The sequence below is a fragment of the Salmo salar genome, chromosome ssa02 (assembly GCF_905237065.1).
Source record: "Salmo salar chromosome ssa02, Ssal_v3.1, whole genome shotgun sequence".
Lineage (NCBI taxonomy): Eukaryota > Metazoa > Chordata > Actinopteri > Salmoniformes > Salmonidae > Salmo > Salmo salar.
In genome coordinates this window covers 22,436,730-22,454,917 of record NC_059443.1, presented here as the reverse complement: position 1 = coordinate 22,454,917, position 18,188 = coordinate 22,436,730, and the positions used below count along the sequence as shown (strand labels likewise).

General features: G+C 41.9%; 2 protein-coding genes across 2 annotated transcripts; one reads left to right on the top strand and one right to left on the bottom strand.

The window, feature by feature from the left end:
* Nucleotides 1-2,460: 2,460 nt before the first annotated feature.
* Nucleotides 2,461-6,310, bottom strand: mlf2 (myeloid leukemia factor 2). Its single transcript, NM_001139828.1, is given in 9 exon segments — nt 2,461-2,950; nt 3,442-3,553; nt 3,556-3,655; nt 3,883-4,042; nt 4,178-4,306; nt 4,554-4,607; nt 4,752-4,787; nt 5,124-5,235; nt 5,662-6,310. Coding segments are annotated over 8 exon segments (744 nt in total). The 5' UTR covers nt 5,706-6,310; the 3' UTR covers nt 2,461-2,950; nt 3,442-3,444.
* A 2,801-nt stretch (nt 6,311-9,111) lies between these two features.
* Nucleotides 9,112-18,163, top strand: cdc42l (cell division cycle 42, like). The gene is made up of 6 exons (XM_014201829.2): nt 9,112-9,211; nt 14,803-14,907; nt 15,176-15,248; nt 15,495-15,604; nt 16,839-17,036; nt 17,197-18,163. Exons 2-6 carry the CDS (start codon nt 14,803-14,805, stop codon nt 17,284-17,286), a joined length of 576 nt encoding a protein of 191 aa, XP_014057304.1. The 5' UTR covers nt 9,112-9,211; the 3' UTR covers nt 17,287-18,163.
* Nucleotides 18,164-18,188: the final 25 nt, after the last annotated feature.

Genomic DNA, 18,188 nt, shown 5'->3' with positions numbered 1-18,188 from the left:
CTGTTGTGACCAAACTGTAGGTTGTATTTGGCTTAGCCTTAGCATGCACAGTATAGGAGGGGAGACATTGAACTCCCTGTAGTCCAGGTTAGATGGCCATATGGAATAGATACAGTGCCTTTCAAAAGTAGTCATCCCCCTTGGATTCCTTCACATTTTATTGTGCTACCAAGTGGTATTAAACTGGATTTAATTGTACTTTTTTTTGTCAACAATCTACACAAAATACTCTGTAATGTCAAAGTGGAAGAATAAAAAAAAAAAAAATTTAAGATTGTTAGAAATTCTATAATATAGTTGTTGCATAAGTATTCAGCTCCCTGAGTCAAATGTTAGAAACACATTTGGCAGTGATTACACCTGTTAGCCTTCTTGGGTAAGTCTCTAAGGGCTTTTCACACCTGGATTGTGCAATATTGAATTTCATAATTCTTCAAGCTCTGTCAAGATGTTGGGGGTCATGGCTAGACAGCAATTTTCAAGTTTGCCATACATTTTCAAGCAGATTTAAGTCAAAACTTTGACTTGGCCACTCAGAAACATTCACTGTCTTATTGGTAAGCAACTCCAGTGTAGATTTGGCCTTGTGTTGTAGGTTATTGTCCTGCTGAAAGGTGAATTCCTCTCCCAGTGTCTGTTAGAAAGCAGACTGAACCAGGTTTTCCTTTTGCCTGTGATTAGCTCCATCCTGTTTCTTTTTATCCTGAAAAACTCCCCAGTATTCTCAATGTCAAGCATACCCATACCTTGATGCAGCCACCACCATGCATGAAAATAAGGAGGCAGTTACTCAGTGAAGTGTTATGTTGGATTTGTCCCGAAACATAAGACTTTGCATTTAGGACAAAAAGTGCATTACTTTAGTGCCTTGTTGCATACAAGATGGATGTTTTGGAATATTTCTATTCTGTATATTTGTATTCTTCTTTTCACTTAAAGTCATTTTTGTGGAGTCACTACAATGTTGTTGATCCATCCTCAGTTTTCTCCCGTCACATCCATTGAACTCTGTAACTGCTTTAAAATCAACAATGGCCTCATGGTTAGATCCAGTGAGTTTCATTCCTCTCCTGCACCTCAGTTCAGAAGGATGTCTTTCTTGATGTCTGGGTGGTTTAATTCATAATCCACAGCATAATTATTAACTTGACCATGCTTAAAGAGATATTCAATGTCTGATTTGTTATTGTTATCCATCAACCAATCACTACCCTTCATTGAGGCTTTCAAAAAGATCCCTGTTCTTTGTAGTTAAATCTGTGCTTGTAATTCAATATTTGACTGAGGGACCTTACAGATATTTTATGCACGGGGAACAGAAGAAGGGTTAGTCATTAAAAAATCATGTCAACCAATATTATTTCACACAGAGTGAGTCCATGTAACTTATGTGATTTATTAAGCAACATTTTACTCCTGAACTAATTTAGGCTTGCCTAAACAAATAGGCTGAATACTTATGCAACGGACATATTTTAGTTATCACATTTTTATTAATCTTTAAAAAAAAAAAAAAATGCTTATTTTTCTTCCACTTTGACATTACAGAGTATTTTGAGTAATTGACAAAAAAAAGACAATTAAATCAATCAATTCTAATTCCACTTTGTAACAATAAAATGTGAAGCAATCCAAAAGCTCTGAATAATTTTGCAAGGCACTGTATGTGAATGAAGGCCAGGGCCAGCTAACTAGTGATGGGTAGCATTTAACAGAATACAGACAGATGAAAGATAGAGAACGAACAATAAATCACACAAGGCAGCTATAAAATACAGACGGAACCTCAGCGATGAAGGTTGACAATTATGGAAGAGAGAGGGGGGAGAGATATCCAGAGGGAATGTGCCACGGGAATGGGCAGAGGGCAGGGAGGATTTTGATTGGCTTCTTCTCTGGTGTGTTCCAGCTGGATGTCATATGACCATCTGCAGCTATTCTGACACTAGTTAGTGAGAGCACGAGTTTACACACACACGAGAGAGTGAGTGTGTAGGGATGTTAATGTGTTTATTTTTGAGGGAGTATGTATGAAGGGATGGATGGACTGTGCCATAGGACACACTATTTACTGTGGCACTTATAATATCAACAAAGTGTTGGGATGGAAAGGCATGATGAATATTAAACAGATTCAACAGCAAAACAAAAATACAACCAAGTAACATTTTCACATGCACCAGGGTTGGGATCAATTCCACTTCAATTGTGCCAATTCAGGAAGTAAACTGAAATTCCAATTCTCATGGCTTTTCAACAACAAAAATGTGTATTGGAATGTCAGTTTACTTCCCTACATGGAAATGGGATTTCAGACAAGTGACTGTATAAAGACAGAAAAACACCAGCAAACTCCATTTCTCCTGTACCACCTTTAGTAATGGCAGTCCTTGTCGGGTCAAAACCTGTTCTAAAAACCCATCCACTCACTATTCCATAACAAACCACAACACAGTGTGCAATTATCTAACAATATTTAATGTTTGTTTTCATTAATTTGTTTAATTAGTCAACAGTATACAATTCAATTCACAGACACACTAGTGTCTACACAAACATATATGGACTGTACAGCACGTGTAGTATGTAGTGTGGCAATTTATATATATTTATATAGTGAGGTGGGCAATTAACGCATGTAAAGTTGGAGGGTGGCTCTATTTACAACTTGAGTGTGTGTAATCATGTGTGTACATGTGTGTCCGCACGTGTGTATGTGAACGGTAACAGCAGAGAGGTTGAACCATAATTGCGGGTATTGAGTGTCTTGGGTTCTGATATATGTGTGTGTGTGTGTGTTAAATGTATAGTTTATATATAGACAGTCCCATCATATCAAACATCTTCACGGTCAGTCGTGACCCTCTTCTCCCTTCTTCGTTCACAGCATCAGGCAGATCCCCTCGGTATCCTCTCCTCCATCCTTCTGCTCACCTTTCACCCTTGACCCCTGGCAGGAGAGAACACATGACATCCTCAGTGGGTGATGTGGATCTCGACTGTCATAGTGGCTTCTTGTCTCCTCTCCTACACTGATCTGAAAACACTGGCTATGTCAAAAGCAATATGGAGGATTCTTACTGGGACTGAGCTTTTGCCTGTCCACTTGTTTAATGTCAGAGCAGATGGAGGAGTGGTGTAACGTAAACCACTGTAGACTATTGAGATACACCCATTCACCCCAGACAGGCTAACAACTGGGACAGGCCCAGTTCCAGACTGATCTCTGTTCCCTTTACCTTATTGACTCACCTAGTGGATTTGAAAGGACTGGATCGGGATTGGCGTAAGCAAAGACCCTATATCAGGGTTGATGCCTATCCACTACTTTCAGATCAACAAAGGGTACAGTAATTGATTTGGAACTGTGTCGTGCAGCTGTCCACAGTACACACACTTTTACAAACACACACAGACATACACAGGTCATGCTCCTCCTACCTCTCACCAGTCGTAGCGGGGGCGAGTTGCGGGTGGGAGGTGTCTGGGAGACTCATGGCGAGGGGCGGGCGGAGACGAGGAGCTGGGTGGGGCGGCGAGGGCCAGCTGTTGGCCCCTGCCCTCCTGTCCCGGCCGTAGTCTATCCCCCGTGCGTTTGGGGGAGGGTACCTTCCGGCTGTGCTCCTCCACTCCTCATCGAAGGCAGCAGCCTCACCTGAGAGAGACAGGGGAGGGGAGGGGGTTAGAAACCTGGCCAGACGTAACTCTAACCAGGCAAGTCTAGCAACGGAAACAAACAGTTGCAAATACAGCCATTTAGCATCCATGTGCTTTTTTACCCAAGGCAAATGGTTTATTATTACTTGGGGGTTAGAAACGTGGGTATGGTCATACTGATTCTGGAGAACCGTAGTGAGTAGCACATGTAGCTCCGTGACTTACTCTCCTCCAGGTTGATGTAGTCCTGCCGTTCTTCACGGTCGCCCGTGTGGCGGTTTCGGGAGCGTTCCATCACATGACCGCGGTCCCAGATGTGGTGGCCAATGGCCAGGCGCTCCAAGCCGCTCTCGCTGTCACGCATCGATTGGCGCGTCTCACGAATCTGAGGGGAGGAGGTAGTGTTCAGCAGGGAGCTGGTAGTAGAGGCCAGTAGCTCTGGAGGACTGGCGTTGTAAACCCCTACTGAACAATGTACATGCAATCACAGCAGTAAATGTAATTTGGCCTGCTCTCTTACCCCTCCAGGTGCAGTCCTCAGTTCGCTGGTCTGCTGGTAGACTTTAGGGGCTCCCATGTCTGAGGAGGAGTAGGAGATGACTGTGGAGGAAGAGAACGTCTGACAGTTTGGCGAACCCGACATTCTGTCCTAAAGGGAAAGAAGATAACACATCTTGTCTAGCTAGACTAGATGTTTAAGTTTCAACCACTGAACTCATGTTGGGTCTTTGCTTAAGACAGAGTTGTTGCTGGGTCACAAAACTTTAACTCTAAAATGTATTTTTTTCTGGACGCAGAGAATCTCCATTGAGGGTGCTTTTAGCCCAGGAACATGCTTGATCTGGATCTGGGAAAGCAGGCGAGGGCATACCAGGAATATCTCTGGAAATACTCACCATGTTCTCCATCATTCCTCCCATCATCCCAAACATGTCCATGAAGCCTCCCCCCTGGGGAAGGAACACATGAGGAAGTCAGTTATCTGATTTTGAAATTGAGAATGTGTTTTGAACGTACTGGAACAGGGCCTTGGGTGCTTTTCTGTGCTCTAAGAGGCAGAGATAACATCTTAACACACAGGGACAAGGACTCACCATTCCCATCATTCCAAACGGCTGCAGGGCTCCAGCCTGAAAAGCAGTAGGTTACTTAACAGCAGACAACAAATATGCAGTAACAATGCAGTGTGGCATGAAGTAATATAAAATTACATCTACACTAAATATAATCAAAGGGGAAATAGCTATTGTGTGTTGTGCTGTATACCTACCAGGGTTGGGTCGATTCCATTTTAATTACGTCAATTCAAAAAGTTATCCATGTCCAATTCAAATTCCAATGTTTACCCATTGAAGATAATTTGAATTGTAGTGTACTTCCTAAATTTGAAATGGAATTGAACCCAACATCACACACCTTACTAGAGATACTCAGAGTAGTGACACTCTCTCTCACCACACACACACCTGAAGGTGGGGTGCACGGGGAGGCTGAATCTGAGGGCTGAGGGGGAAAGGTTCGTAACCAAACGACCCAAACAGACTCCTCATCTGTTGCCTCTGGGCTGCGAATGGATCCCTGCAAAACAGAAACAATTTATCTCACTGAGGATACAGACCATGAAAAAAAACACACAGCAGCGAATAAGGAAAGGGATTGCTGATCATTATGAAAACTCAGGTGAGAAATCCACCTGTTTCCAGGTGTACTCTTGACCATGGTTACTCATCATGGAATGAGAATATAGGGGTAACCACATACTTATGTAAAAAAAAAAAAAAAAAGAATAAGCTAGAGATAACTATATCACGGCTTGGATGGATCATGGTTAACTATGTGGTGTATGTAGTTACCTAATATATTCTGGCAGCCTGCCTACACATGGTGGCAGGAGATTGGGCCTTTAAATCTCAGAACAAACGACAACGACTGTGTTTATTCATTCAAGTGGGTATAAAGGCAAAACATGCAGTTCGCTTGGATAAAAGGCAATACGATACTCACATCATGTAAGGGTTGTCATCCACGTCATTTAAATATCGAAACATGGTGTTTTGGTTAGCTAATTATGCTAGCTGGGGCTAGCTAAAAACGTCGTTTGTTGGGGCCTCAGTACAAAAAATAATGTAAGAGGACAGTTAATGTACGACCTCTCATTCAGGTATTTCGACACTTCTAGCACAGCGTACCGACGGACAACAGTGAGAAATGTGCAGCAGTATTGTTAGCAAGCTAGCTATCCTTGCTAGCCACCTAGCATCCGTGTAAGGAAACTAGCCTGAAAACTAGCTTGCAAACCAACGTAGGCAATTAGCCCCTTAAAGCAGACTTATTTGCAGATAGAAAGTCTTATATTGCTCACGCCTAAGTACAACTTAATACATTGGCTAGGGTTTTCCTAGCAAGATAGCTAGCTAGCTATTTTTCCACTGTTGATTGCACATGAAAACGGAAGTCAAGCTGACAAAGGAAGCCAAAACGTCAGGAATCCAAAGGAAGAAAGATGTTGATGTCGCCACAATTTTCCAACAACCTGACACCTACAAACGCCTCTGTTTTGTGCAAAACATGCACCTATCCGTTCTGAAGCCGTGGTGCTAAATGTCACCGAATAAAAAACAAATGACCCTGCAAAACGCCTGTAGCCCGCAAGCTAGAATTAAGCGAAATGTCAATAAAAAAAAGGGGGGAGGCAACATCCGGAAATGACGCAGGCTCGTCGTCAATGAGGACAGAATGCAAAAGGCGCAACATGCCTTACCCTTGCTAATGTGTAATATCTGTCAACCAATGTCACTTCTTTGGTATCTATTTACATAAAAAAATAAAATATTGTATTGAATGACACTAAAAATAGCTGGTGACAGGGTGTCATTATGTCACTGGGTGACATAAGTTTTATAGAGCTTAAAATCATCATCAACTATCTTTTTTCTATAGCATTGTCTTTCTTGATATGACTGTAAAACAGAACATTTTAAAACAAGACTCAGAAACAACTTTAGGAATCAAAATATTGCCAGAAGTTACAGAAATGTGAGAACACTGCTCTCTACAGGCCTTGCTTTTGAGGATCAAACTGCTGTTGCATGCATGCATGCTCAAAAGTTGTGCCAACTGTCAAATATGTTTTTGAAGTTAAGTTTTAATGTCACATGCACAAGTATAGTGAAATGCCTTCTTGCATGCTCCAAACCCAACAATGCAGTAATCAATATCAAAGTAGCACTAAAGATAACACAAGCTAGAACAAAAACACATGAGAAATTAAAATAAGAACACAAGGTAATAAGCTATATACAGGGTCAGTTCCAATATCATATTTACAATGTGCAGGGTTACTGGAGTGATAGAGGTAGACGCAGTCCATTCGGAAAGTATTCAGACCCCTTGACTTTTTCCACATTTTGTTACATTACAGCCTTATTCTAATATGGATAAAAAAAATCTGAATAATAAATCTTCACTAGTCTTCTAGTCCCTGCTGCTGAAAAACATCCCCACAGCATGATGCTGCCACCAGCATGCGTCACCGTAGGGATGGTGCCAGGTTTCCTCCAGACGTGAAGCTTGGCATTCAGGCCAAAGAGTTCAATCTTGGTTTCATCAGACCAGAGCATCTTGTTTCTCATGGTCTGAGAGTTCTTTTGTGTGCCTTTTGGCAAACTCCAAGCGGGCCGTCATGTGCCTTTTACAAAGGATTGGTTTCTTTCTAGCAATACAACCATAAAGGTTTTTGTGGAGTGCTGCAGAGATGGTTGTCCTTCTAGAAGGTTCTCCCATCCCCAAAGAGGAATTCTGGAGCTCTGTCAGAGTGACCATCGGGTTCTTGGTCACCTCCAAGACCAAGGCCCTTATCCCCCGATTGCTCTGTTTTGCCGGGCGGCCAGCTCTAAGAAGAGTCTTGGTGGTTCCAAACTTCTTCCATTTAAGAAAGATGGAGGCCACTGTGTTCTTGGGGATCTTCAATGCTGCAGAAATGTTTTGGTACCCTTCCCCAGATCTGAGCCTCGACACAATCCTGTCTTAGACCTCTACGGACAATTCCTTCAACCTCATGGCTTGGTCTGAGATGCACTGTCAACTGTGGGACCTTATATAGACAGGTGTGTGCCTTTACAATTCATATACAATCAACTGAATTTACTACAAGTTGTAGAAACATCTTAAAGATGATCAATGGAAATAGGATGCACCTGAGCTCAATTTTGAGTCTCATAGCAAAGGGTCTGAATACTTATGTAAATAAGGTAATTGTTTTTTTCATTTTTCATCAAAACCTATTTTCGTTTTTTTCATTATGGGGTATTGTGTGTAGATTGATGAGGAAGATGTTTTATTTATCCATTTTAGAATAAGGCTGTAACGTAACATAATGGGCAAAAAGTGAAGGGGTCTGAATACTTTCCGAATGCACTGTATATATTGGGGTAAGGTGAATAGGTATCAAGACTGTCTAAAGTCAGTATAAATGTGTGTGCATGTTGTGTGTGTGTTGGAGTGTCAGTTAGTGTGTAGAATACTGTGACTGTGCATAGAGACAGTGCAAAACAATTTTTTTAAATACAAGGTTCAACTCAGATAGTCCGTGCAGCCATTCTGTTAGCTATTTAGCAGTCTTATGGCTTGGAGATAGAAGCTGTTCAGGAGCCTGTTGGTGTCAGCCGTGATGCACTGGTACCACTTGCCGTGCGGAAGCAGAGAGAAAGGTCTATGGCTTACGTGGCTCGAGTCTAACGATTTCCCGGGCCTTCCTTTCACACCGGCTGATATAGAGGTCCTGTATAGCAAGGAGCTCGGACCCAGTGATGTACTGGGCTGTCCGCACCACCCTCTGTAGCACCATGCGATCGAGGGTGGTGCTGTTGCCATACCAAGCGGTGATGCAGCCAGTCAAGATGCTCTCAATGGTGCAGCTGTAGTACTTTTTTGAGGATTTTAGATGGTGTGCATTTCCACTGTATTGCTATCCTCGTGGGGTTCAGTTTTCACTTCAGTCCATTCCACCCATTGGATTAAGTCACGTTTATGAAGTTGATTTATTTGTTGTTGATAATATGTGTACAAGTCACTGTCATACATACTACTGGCTAGATGCCGGCTACCACCCGGTCACTCAATCCTGCACCTTAGAGGCTGCTGCCTTATGTACATAGACATATGTTTAGAATATTGTTCTACTCATTTCATATGTATATATTGTTTTGTACTGTATTCTAGTCAATGTCACTCCGACATTGCTCGTCCTAGTATTTATATAATTCCATTATTTTACTTTTAGATGTGTGTATTGTTGTGAATTGTTAGATACTACTTCACTGTTGGAGCTAGGAACATAAGCATTTCACTATACCCGCAATAACACCTGCTAAATATGTGTGCGACCATACGATTAGATTTTATTGTATGTATTACTCTATTGTGTCGGTAGATGGCAGTACTGTCACAAGGACCTGGGGAAAAAACCGAAGAAAAAAAATCCTCGCTCGCAGTTGCGCAGAAGTGGTCTAGTTAAACCCGGATGTAACCAACGCCTAATTGCCGGAGAAAAACGGTGAGTACTTTTCTGAAAACGAGCATAATGAATTTGTTTTAGTTTAATAAATGTGAAGACAGTTGTAGTATAGATTCGCCCATCGTTATATATTAGTGCCTACTCACGTAAGAGACGTTGACTTGTTATATTGTCGTTAACGACCATAAGCGACTTTTCAGGAAATTAGTAATCACAGGCTAACTGAGGGTCAATGCTTGCCACCAACCCACATTGTCATAACTTTGAAAAGTTTCATGATATGCGGCCAGTCTCGAATGTTTTGGACTGTACAAAATAACCAACTATCGGCAATGTTTTATGACAATTAACTTTACCCAAAATTATTTGGCTAGCTATATGCTTCACGTTAGTGTCTCCCGAATAGCCGGTAGCTAACGTGAAAGTATTGTTACATTTTTGCCTGACACTTCATAGTGTAGAGCAAATTGTAAGGTTTAACTTTCACATTCATTTTTAGACTGACTGAGACTTTAATGGCTAGCTACAGATTGTTACACCAGATAATGTGTGAAACCAAATATTGTTGGTATCCATTACTGGGAGTTACAGGTTACTGTATGATGTAACGTTAGCACAGAGCATTTGACCAACCTTAATGATATAATCTTTACAAACTTCGTTGTCAATTCGGCCAAACATGTAAATTCTAAAATGCCTGTGTCCAGTTGCAGATGGTGCGTTTGAATTTAGAAAATGCTCAGTTATTAAAATAATGTGTATGGCGCCATCTTAGTGTTGCCAAATTAAGGTTGGTCGAAAATTCTCTGTGCTACGCCAAACAGTACCTAACCTGTAACTCCCAGTAATGGATCCCCAAAATCTGGTTAAATCACATTATCTGGTGTAACAATCTGTAACTATGCAATGGCATGCTTGCTGTCCTTGCATTTTTCTGGAAAATATGAGTGCATTTAGACAAGCGGGTCCACTTTTTCCTCTACTAATTGGTCGTTTGACCAATCACATCAGGTTTTTTTTTTTCTTCTTAGTTAATCTGATTGGTCAAAATATCAGAATTAGTCAGCTAGTCTAAGCGCAGCCTATGTCCGGTGCCCCCCATTCCAGTTCACTTGCTGTCTTCCGAAGTTAGTTAAGCCATAACTGTAGAGCCGATTGTTTATTCATAAGCGATGCCATTTCATTTCACATGTTTAGGTATAGACTAGCTGCTTTTAGCAACTAGCTTGCAAAAAACCTGACTAGTCCACCAGAAGATAAATACAATTAATTTCAATTTACTCTGTCGATTGTCTGTAGTCTTGGTCCTTATGCAGGGGGTGAATTTGTGAGAGAGAAAAAAGCATCTATTGCAACGTATAATTAACCAGCGTTTCCAAACGTGGGTCTGTTATAGACCCATGCAGTTCCTCAGCGAGGTCAGTTCCTCTCTGCTTACATGTCAAAATAAAAATCCCCAACAAGATCTTGTTTTTTTGTGCATGTATGGCACATGTGCAGGACTTTTATTTTGACATGAATTAAGCGCAGAGGATGAAGTAAGCACAGAGAAAGTGGGTCTACAACAGACTCACTTTTGGAAAGTATGTTTAATTTGTTCTGTTAGATGTTTTTTCTCAATTTCCCCCAGCATAAGGTTTAACCCTAAGGACAATTGGCAGGGTAAGTTTAAATATAATTGTATTTAACCTCTGGCTGCCAACGGACTATCAATCAAATGTATTTATAAAGCCCTTTTTTACATCAGCTGATGTCACAAAGTGCTGTACAGAAACCCAGCCTAAAACCCCAAACAGCAAGCAATGCAGATGTAGAAGCACGGTGGCTCGGAAAAACTCCCTAGAAAGGCCAGAACCTAGGAAGAAACCTAGAGAGGAACCAGGCTATGAGGGGTGGCCAGTCCTCTTCTGGCTGTGCCGGGTGGAGAATATAACAGAACATGGCCAAGATATTCAAATGTTCATAGATGACCAGCAGGGTCAGATAATAATAATAATAATAATAATAATAATAATAATCACAGTGCAACAGGTCAGCACCTCAGGAGTAAATGTCAGTTGGCTTTTCATAGCAGAGCATTCAGAGGTAGAGACAGCAGGTGTGGTAGAGAGAGAGTCCAAAACAGCAGGTCCGGGACAAGGTAGCACGTCCAGTGAACAGGTCAGGGTTCCATAGCCACAGGCAGAACAGTTGAAACTGGAGCAGCAGAATGACCAGGTGGACTGGGGACAGCAAGGAGTCAAAAGGCCAGGTAGTCCTGAGGCATGGTCCTCGGGCTCAGGTCCTCCGAGAGGAGAGAATTAGAGGGAGCACATTTAAATTCACACAGTACACCGGATAAGACATGAGAAATACTCCAGATATAACAGTCTGACCCTAGGCCCCCGACACAAACTATTGCAGAATAAATACTGGAGGCTGAGACAGGAGGGGTCGGGAGACACTGTGGCCCTGTACGACGATACCCCCGGACAGGGCCAAACGGGCAGGATATAACCCCACCCACTTTGCCAAGGCACAGCCGCCACACCACTAGAGGGATATCTTCAACCACCAACCTACTACCCTGAGACAAGGCCGAGTATAGCCCACGAACCTGAGGGGGGTGCCAACCCGGACAGGAAGATCACGTCAATGACGCACCCCTCCTAGGGATGGCATGGAAGAGCACCAGTAAGCCAGTGACCCCCTGTAATAGGGTTAGAGGCAGAGAATCCCAATGGAGAGAGGGGAACTGGCCAGGCAGAGACGGCAAGGGCGGTTCGTCACTCCAGTGCCTTTCCGTTCACCTTTACACCCCTGGGCTAGACTACACTCAATCATAGGACCCACTGAAGAGATGAGTCTTAAGTAAAGACTTAAAGGTCGAGACTGAGTCTGCGTCTCTCACATTCCATAAAAATTGAGCTCTATAGGAGAAAGCCTTGCCTCCAGCTGTTTGCTAAGAAATTCTAGGGACAGTAAGGAGGCCTGTGTCTTGTGACTGTAGCGTACGTGTAGGTATGTATGGCAGGACCAAATCGGAAAGATAGGTAGGAGCAAGCCCATGTAATGCTTTGTAGGTTAGCAGTAAAATCTTGAAATCAGCCCTAGCCTTAACAGGAAGCCAGTGTAGAGAGGCTAGCACTGGAGTAATATGATAAAATGTTTTGGTTCTTGTCAACATTCTAGCAGCCGTGTGTAGTACTAAATTTATTTAGTGTTTTATCCGGGTAGCCGGAAAGTAGAGCATTGCAGTAGTCTAATCTAGAAGTGACAAACGCATGGATACATTTTTCTGCATCATTTTTTGACAAAGTTTCAGATTTTTGCAATGTTACGAAGATGGAGAAAAGCTGTCCTTTTAAATATTCTTTATGTTCGTCAAAAGCGAGATCAGGGTCCAGATTAACGCCGAGGTCCTTCACGGTTTTATTTGAGATGACTGTAGAACCATCAAGATTAATTGTCAGATCCAAAAGAAGATCTCTTTGTTTCTTGGGACCTAGAACTAGCATCTCTGTTTTGTCCGAGTTTAAAAGTAAAACATTTGCCGCCATCCACTTCCTTATGTCTGAAACACAGGCTTCCATGGAAGGCAATTTTGGGGCTTCACCATGTTTTATCGAAATGTACAGCTGTGTATCGTCCGCATAGCAATGAAAGCTAACATTATGTTTCCGAATGACATCACCAAGAGGTAAAAATAAATATATATATATATATATCTGTGGATTGTTTGTCTTCTGACAAATCAACTGTAAATTTCAGTGTTATAATATATTAGTGAAAACAAGTGGTCCTAAAACAGAACCTTGAGGAACAGTGAAATTTACAGTTGATTTGTCAGAAGACAAACCATCCACAGAGACAAATTGATATCTTTCCAACAGATAAGATCTAAACCAGGCCAGAACTTGTCCGTGTAGACCAATTTGGGTTTCCAATCTCTCCAAAAGAATGTGGTGATTGATGGTATCAAAAGCAGCACTAAGGTCTAGGAGCACGAGGACAGATGCAGAGCCTTGGTCTGATGCCATTAAAAAGTAATTTGCAACCTTCACGAGTGCAGTCTCAGTGCTATGATGGGGTCTAAAACCAGACTGAAGCGTTTCGTATACATTGTTTGTCTTCACTGAAGGCAGATATGGTCACTAGTGTAACCAGGAGGAGAGGCCTCATTTAACACAGTAAATTCATCAGGCTTAAGGCATGTTTCAGTCAGGCCAATCACATCAAGATTATGATCAGTGATTAGTTCATTGACTATAACTGCCTTTGAAGTGAGTGATCTAACATTAAGTTGCCCTATTTTGAGATGTGAGATATCACAATCTCTTTCAATAATGACAGGAACGGGGGAGGTGTTTATTCCAGTGAGATTGCTAAAGTGAACACCGCCATGTTTAGTTTAATGGGGAGAACCGGTTGAACGTTAATGTCGGCTGAATGAGAGACACCGGTTGAACATTCCTACAGCATTTCCTTTCAGAAGCCATGAAAAATGTGTCCGGCTGCGGGGACTGTTTGAGGGGATTTATACAACTATCTGTACTTATTGGTGGTACAGACGATGTTTCATCCTTTCCTACACTTAAATGACCCTTGCCTAACGATTGCGTCTGAAGCTGGGCTTGCAGCACAGCCATCCTCGCCATAAGGCGATTGTTCTCCTGTATATTATGAGTACAGCAACTGCAATTAGAAGGCATCATGTTAATGTTACTACTTAGCTTCGGCTGGTGGAGGTCGTGGCGAACCATGTCCGGGGTGAAAAAGTTGAACGAGGAAAAAATATAAAACGATAATTAAAAAGTAAAAGCCATAAAGTTGGCAGGTAGCAAAGAAACGTTAGCAACAAACCGCACGTAAACAAGTCTACAAGTTGTGACCGGAAACTATAGCGTTTTTTTGCAAGATAATTCCTAGCATCACTAGTCTGGAAATACTAGCGTTGCTAAAAGCAGCTAGGTATACACTACTCGTTTCTAATGTGTTAATCTACTTATTCAGCAGAAGTAACGATTTGAAATTAGAATCTTAAATCAGGCAAAACGCAAGAAGTCGTAATGAGTACATCATATCGCTTCCCATTCCCTGCAATGTCTTTGCTATGCAAGTATGCGGAAGTTAACGCTGTCTAGCAGTAACTGGAAATAGCTTTTTTATTACATAACACCAAGTTTGTCACAGAGACACACTTTTGGGTAGTCCAGGCATATTTTGATTTGCCTGGACCCCTGTCTGTTTACCTGTCTGTCTTTACCTCCTTCCATTGACTATTAAAGTTCCGCCCCCCATAAAGGATCCATTAGTGACAATCAACATGTTTCCAATGCGGTCAAGCATCGTTTGTGGTTTGACGATCAATCAATGCCCATGTTTTGAGCGTTAGCCTAACACACCATGAACATCACCTGTCTGTACATCAATAGACTGCAGGCAAGGCAGACAGTGTTATTGCTAATCGCGGTGCTGTTGTCATCTCCACTCTTTCTGGTTATGTTGTTTTTAGTTCCCCAGTTATTATTATTGTGTGGAGTTACAAGCAAGGTCTCAATTATGTCCTTCATAAGATATTAACTCTACTATGTTATGACTGGTGTATGTGTGTCCTGTCTGTCTATCTGCGTCTGTCTCTCTCTGAGTAGATGCAGACAATAAAGTGTGTAGTAGTGGGGGACGGAGCTGTAGGAAAGACCTGTCTACTTATCTCCTACACAACCAACAAGTTCCCCTCAGAATACGTGCCTACGGTAAGAGGTGGGCAGGGGAGAAGGTAAGTAGGGGCAGACAAGTCACACCCTAAACACTGTGGAGGTCAGTGGGGTGATGTCCAGAGAGCTGAGTAGGAGGGTAGAATGGGCTTGAACACCATAACCAGCCTGCCAGTTGGGGTAATGTTTGATTTGAACCTTTTTTAACGTTTAGCTTATTGATTTACATTTGCTTCATTAAATAATGAAAGATGGGTAACATCCCTTGAACTTTTTACTCATTCTTTTGTGTGTCTCATGTGTGCAGGTGTTTGATAATTATGCAGTGACGGTGATGATCGGAGGGGAACCCTACACACTTGGGCTTTTTGACACAGCAGGTAATCTGTCTGTCTGTCTGTCTGTCTGTCTGTCTGTCTGTCTGTCTGTCCTCCTGTCAATTTATGCTTTTATGTCTGTACATCCTTCTGTTAAACAGTCTGTGTACTACAACTCAATCCTAGTCTGCCTTTGTTCATTTTTGAGAACATATGATGTCTTGTAAATGCAACTCAACCAGTTAAATCGTTCAATATCACATTAGTTTCATTGTCACAGCGTTCTCTTTCTCTGATTGGTCGTCTCAGGTCAGGAGGATTACGATAGGCTGCGACCTCTCAGCTACCCACAGACGGACGTCTTCCTCGTCTGTTTCTCCTGCGTCTCACCCTCATCCTTTGAGAACGTCCGCGAGAAGGTCAGTGTTGGTCTCTGAGTCGCCACACCTCAACTTTTTACCTTGTATTATTACCCATAGAGAAACTTATAGATGATGGATCTGAACCCTTTCCTTAGCCACTTCACCTTCTGTTATGGCAGAAGATCTCCCAAAGCCCATTGGAAGGCTATGTGAAGTCATCCTCATATTGCTTACATCAGGAATGGGCAACTTTGATTGGGTTGCAGTGGCACACGGATCTGTGTACCCACATCCATTCCCACACATGCAGTCAGACCGACCTTAGAGCCGGCCATAGCCTTTCGGGGGCCCTAAGTTGTCTTGCGAGCAAAACATTGAAGTTTTAGTTAATTTCCTGCAATTCTACACATTTTGCCATGGAGTGTAGAGAAAATTTTGCAGTTTTAAAGTAAGTTTGCTTCAATTCTATACATTTTGCCATGGGGCGGAGAGAAGATTTTATAATTTTAGAACTCATTTCATGCAATTCTACTAATTTTGCCATGCAGCGGAGAGAAGATTTTATAATTTTAGAACTCATTTCATGCAATTCTACTAATTTTGCCATGGGGTGGAGAGAAGAACGTGTAGTTTTACAGCAAATGTTCTTAAATTCTACACACTTTGCCATAGTGTGGCGAGAAATGTTTGCAGTTTTTAATATGATATGTGAGTGAGCGTGACAAAATTTAATGATGATGATTACTACAAGTTTAGATGCCTAGACTAATTTACCAATCTAAAAATTCTTAGCTAATTTAGTGACTAACATAACACAAACTTCTGATTCACAACCACATTTCAAAATTGCAAATTGTATTATACTATTGTAACTCTCAACAGTAAGTTGAGACCCCGAATGAGTTCCTAAAAAAACATATTTTTTAACTAATTTTGGTAAATTGATCCGCGGCCCTCCAGTTGCCCATTCCTGGCTTATGTCTATCTCTGTTGATATCTGCAAACAGAATGGCTAGGGGCTAGCTCAGGGTTAAAAAAAAAAAACAAATGAAAAAAGAAAGAGCATGCACTTGTCTTTTCCTACTAGCCCTCACTTTGCTGAAAAATGTACTTACTACGACTGAGGTATGTGGTTGTCTCACCTAGCTATCTTAAGATGAATGCACTAACTGTAACTCACTCTGGATAAGAGCGTCTGCTGAATGACTAACATGTAAAAATGATTTTGAATTGAGCATATGAACTGATTCTGTACACACTCTGACCTCTGTGTATCCATCGACCCCTGTAGTGGGTTCCAGAGATCTCCCATCACTGTCCTCGTACACCCTTCCTGTTGGTGGGCACCCAGGTGGATCTGAGGGACGACAGCAACACTGTGGAGAAGCTGGCCAAGAACAAACAGCGGCCCCTGTCCCCTGAGAGCGGAGACAAGCTGGCCCGGGACCTCCGGGCCGTCAAATATGTGGAGTGCTCCGCCCTCACGCAGGTAAGAGGCCAAGGATTATGATAATGTTTCATGGTTAGAGGGAAAAGGGGCTGATAAGGACCCATGGTGGCTGAAACATTGCTCTACTTCACAAAATAGGTTAGAATACATTTATAAACCATGAAAAGTCAATGCCAACTCTCCCTCTCTCCTCTCTCAGAGGGGGCTGAAGAACGTGTTTGACGAGGCCATCCTGGCAGCTTTGGAACCTCCTGAGACTAAACCCAAGAAACGCTGTGTCCTGCTATAAAGGGAGGAGGAGAGAGGGAGCCGTAGAGAGGCAGGGTCCAGAATGGGCGAGTTGGTTACAAATAAGAGAAGCAGATCAACAGCTTGAAAAAGGACAAAAAGAGTGAAAAGGAAGGAGATGAAATGGCATCGAGACTCCAATACATTCATGCACTGTGCCTTCTTAATATGTATTGAAAAAAGGAGAGGAGAGCGAAAGCAATTTGGTCTTTCAAGTAAAGAATACAAGAGGGGAAGGAATCAACAGAACTTTCATCTAGTCTCCTTCTCCAGATACACTTTAGACATCTGCAGTGTTTACCCTAACATTACTTCGGTGGGGCAGGCTCTCCTACCTGCCCGTCATGTTGCCTTTGTGCCTAGCTTAAATGAAATAAATACCTTGGGAAAACACTTAATTGACATTGTTTTCTTTTGTTGCTACTTTGAGGAGGGAGGGGGAGAACACAAGATTTGTTTCCACTCCCGACCAGGCTAGCATGCTTGAATGGTCACTTTTCCTTTTGGGGGACACCAAGTGCATTTTCGCCTCAGATTTTACTGCCTTCTGAAGGCGACACAGAACTGAATTTATATTATTTTTGATCTCTTTTTGTGTCATGTATGATGTAGTAATTTTATGATTTTCTTTTGGGAAATTCTTAGCGTATATTATATTCTTTTGGGAGTAATTAAAAAAAAACATTTTTTTTTTTTTGCTTGACTACCAACTTGATTGTGATTGGTTGATAGTATAACACATTAAGCTGTAGTATTTTGAATAGCTGATCTTAATCTTGATAATAACAATGATGGTGAGATTATAACCTTTTCCTAGTCAACTTCTGCATGTTTGTAATTGCAGAATGTTTGTAATAAAATTGTTTAACTGACCCATAGTTGGTGTGTAATTGTTATTTTTCT

What these genes read in the sequence shown, in the direction of transcription:
- cdc42l (XM_014201829.2), top strand. Translation starts at nt 14,803, where the DNA reads ATGCAGACAATAAAGTGTGTAGTAGTGGGGGACGGAGCTGTAGGAAAG. An exon ending in TGGGCTTTTTGACACAGCAG is followed by an intron (nt 15,249 to 15,494) that starts GTAATCTGTCTG and finishes TGGTCGTCTCAG; the next exon opens with GTCAGGAGGATTACGATAGG. An exon ending in AGTGCTCCGCCCTCACGCAG is followed by an intron (nt 17,037 to 17,196) that starts GTAAGAGGCCAA and finishes CTCCTCTCTCAG; the next exon opens with AGGGGGCTGAAGAACGTGTT.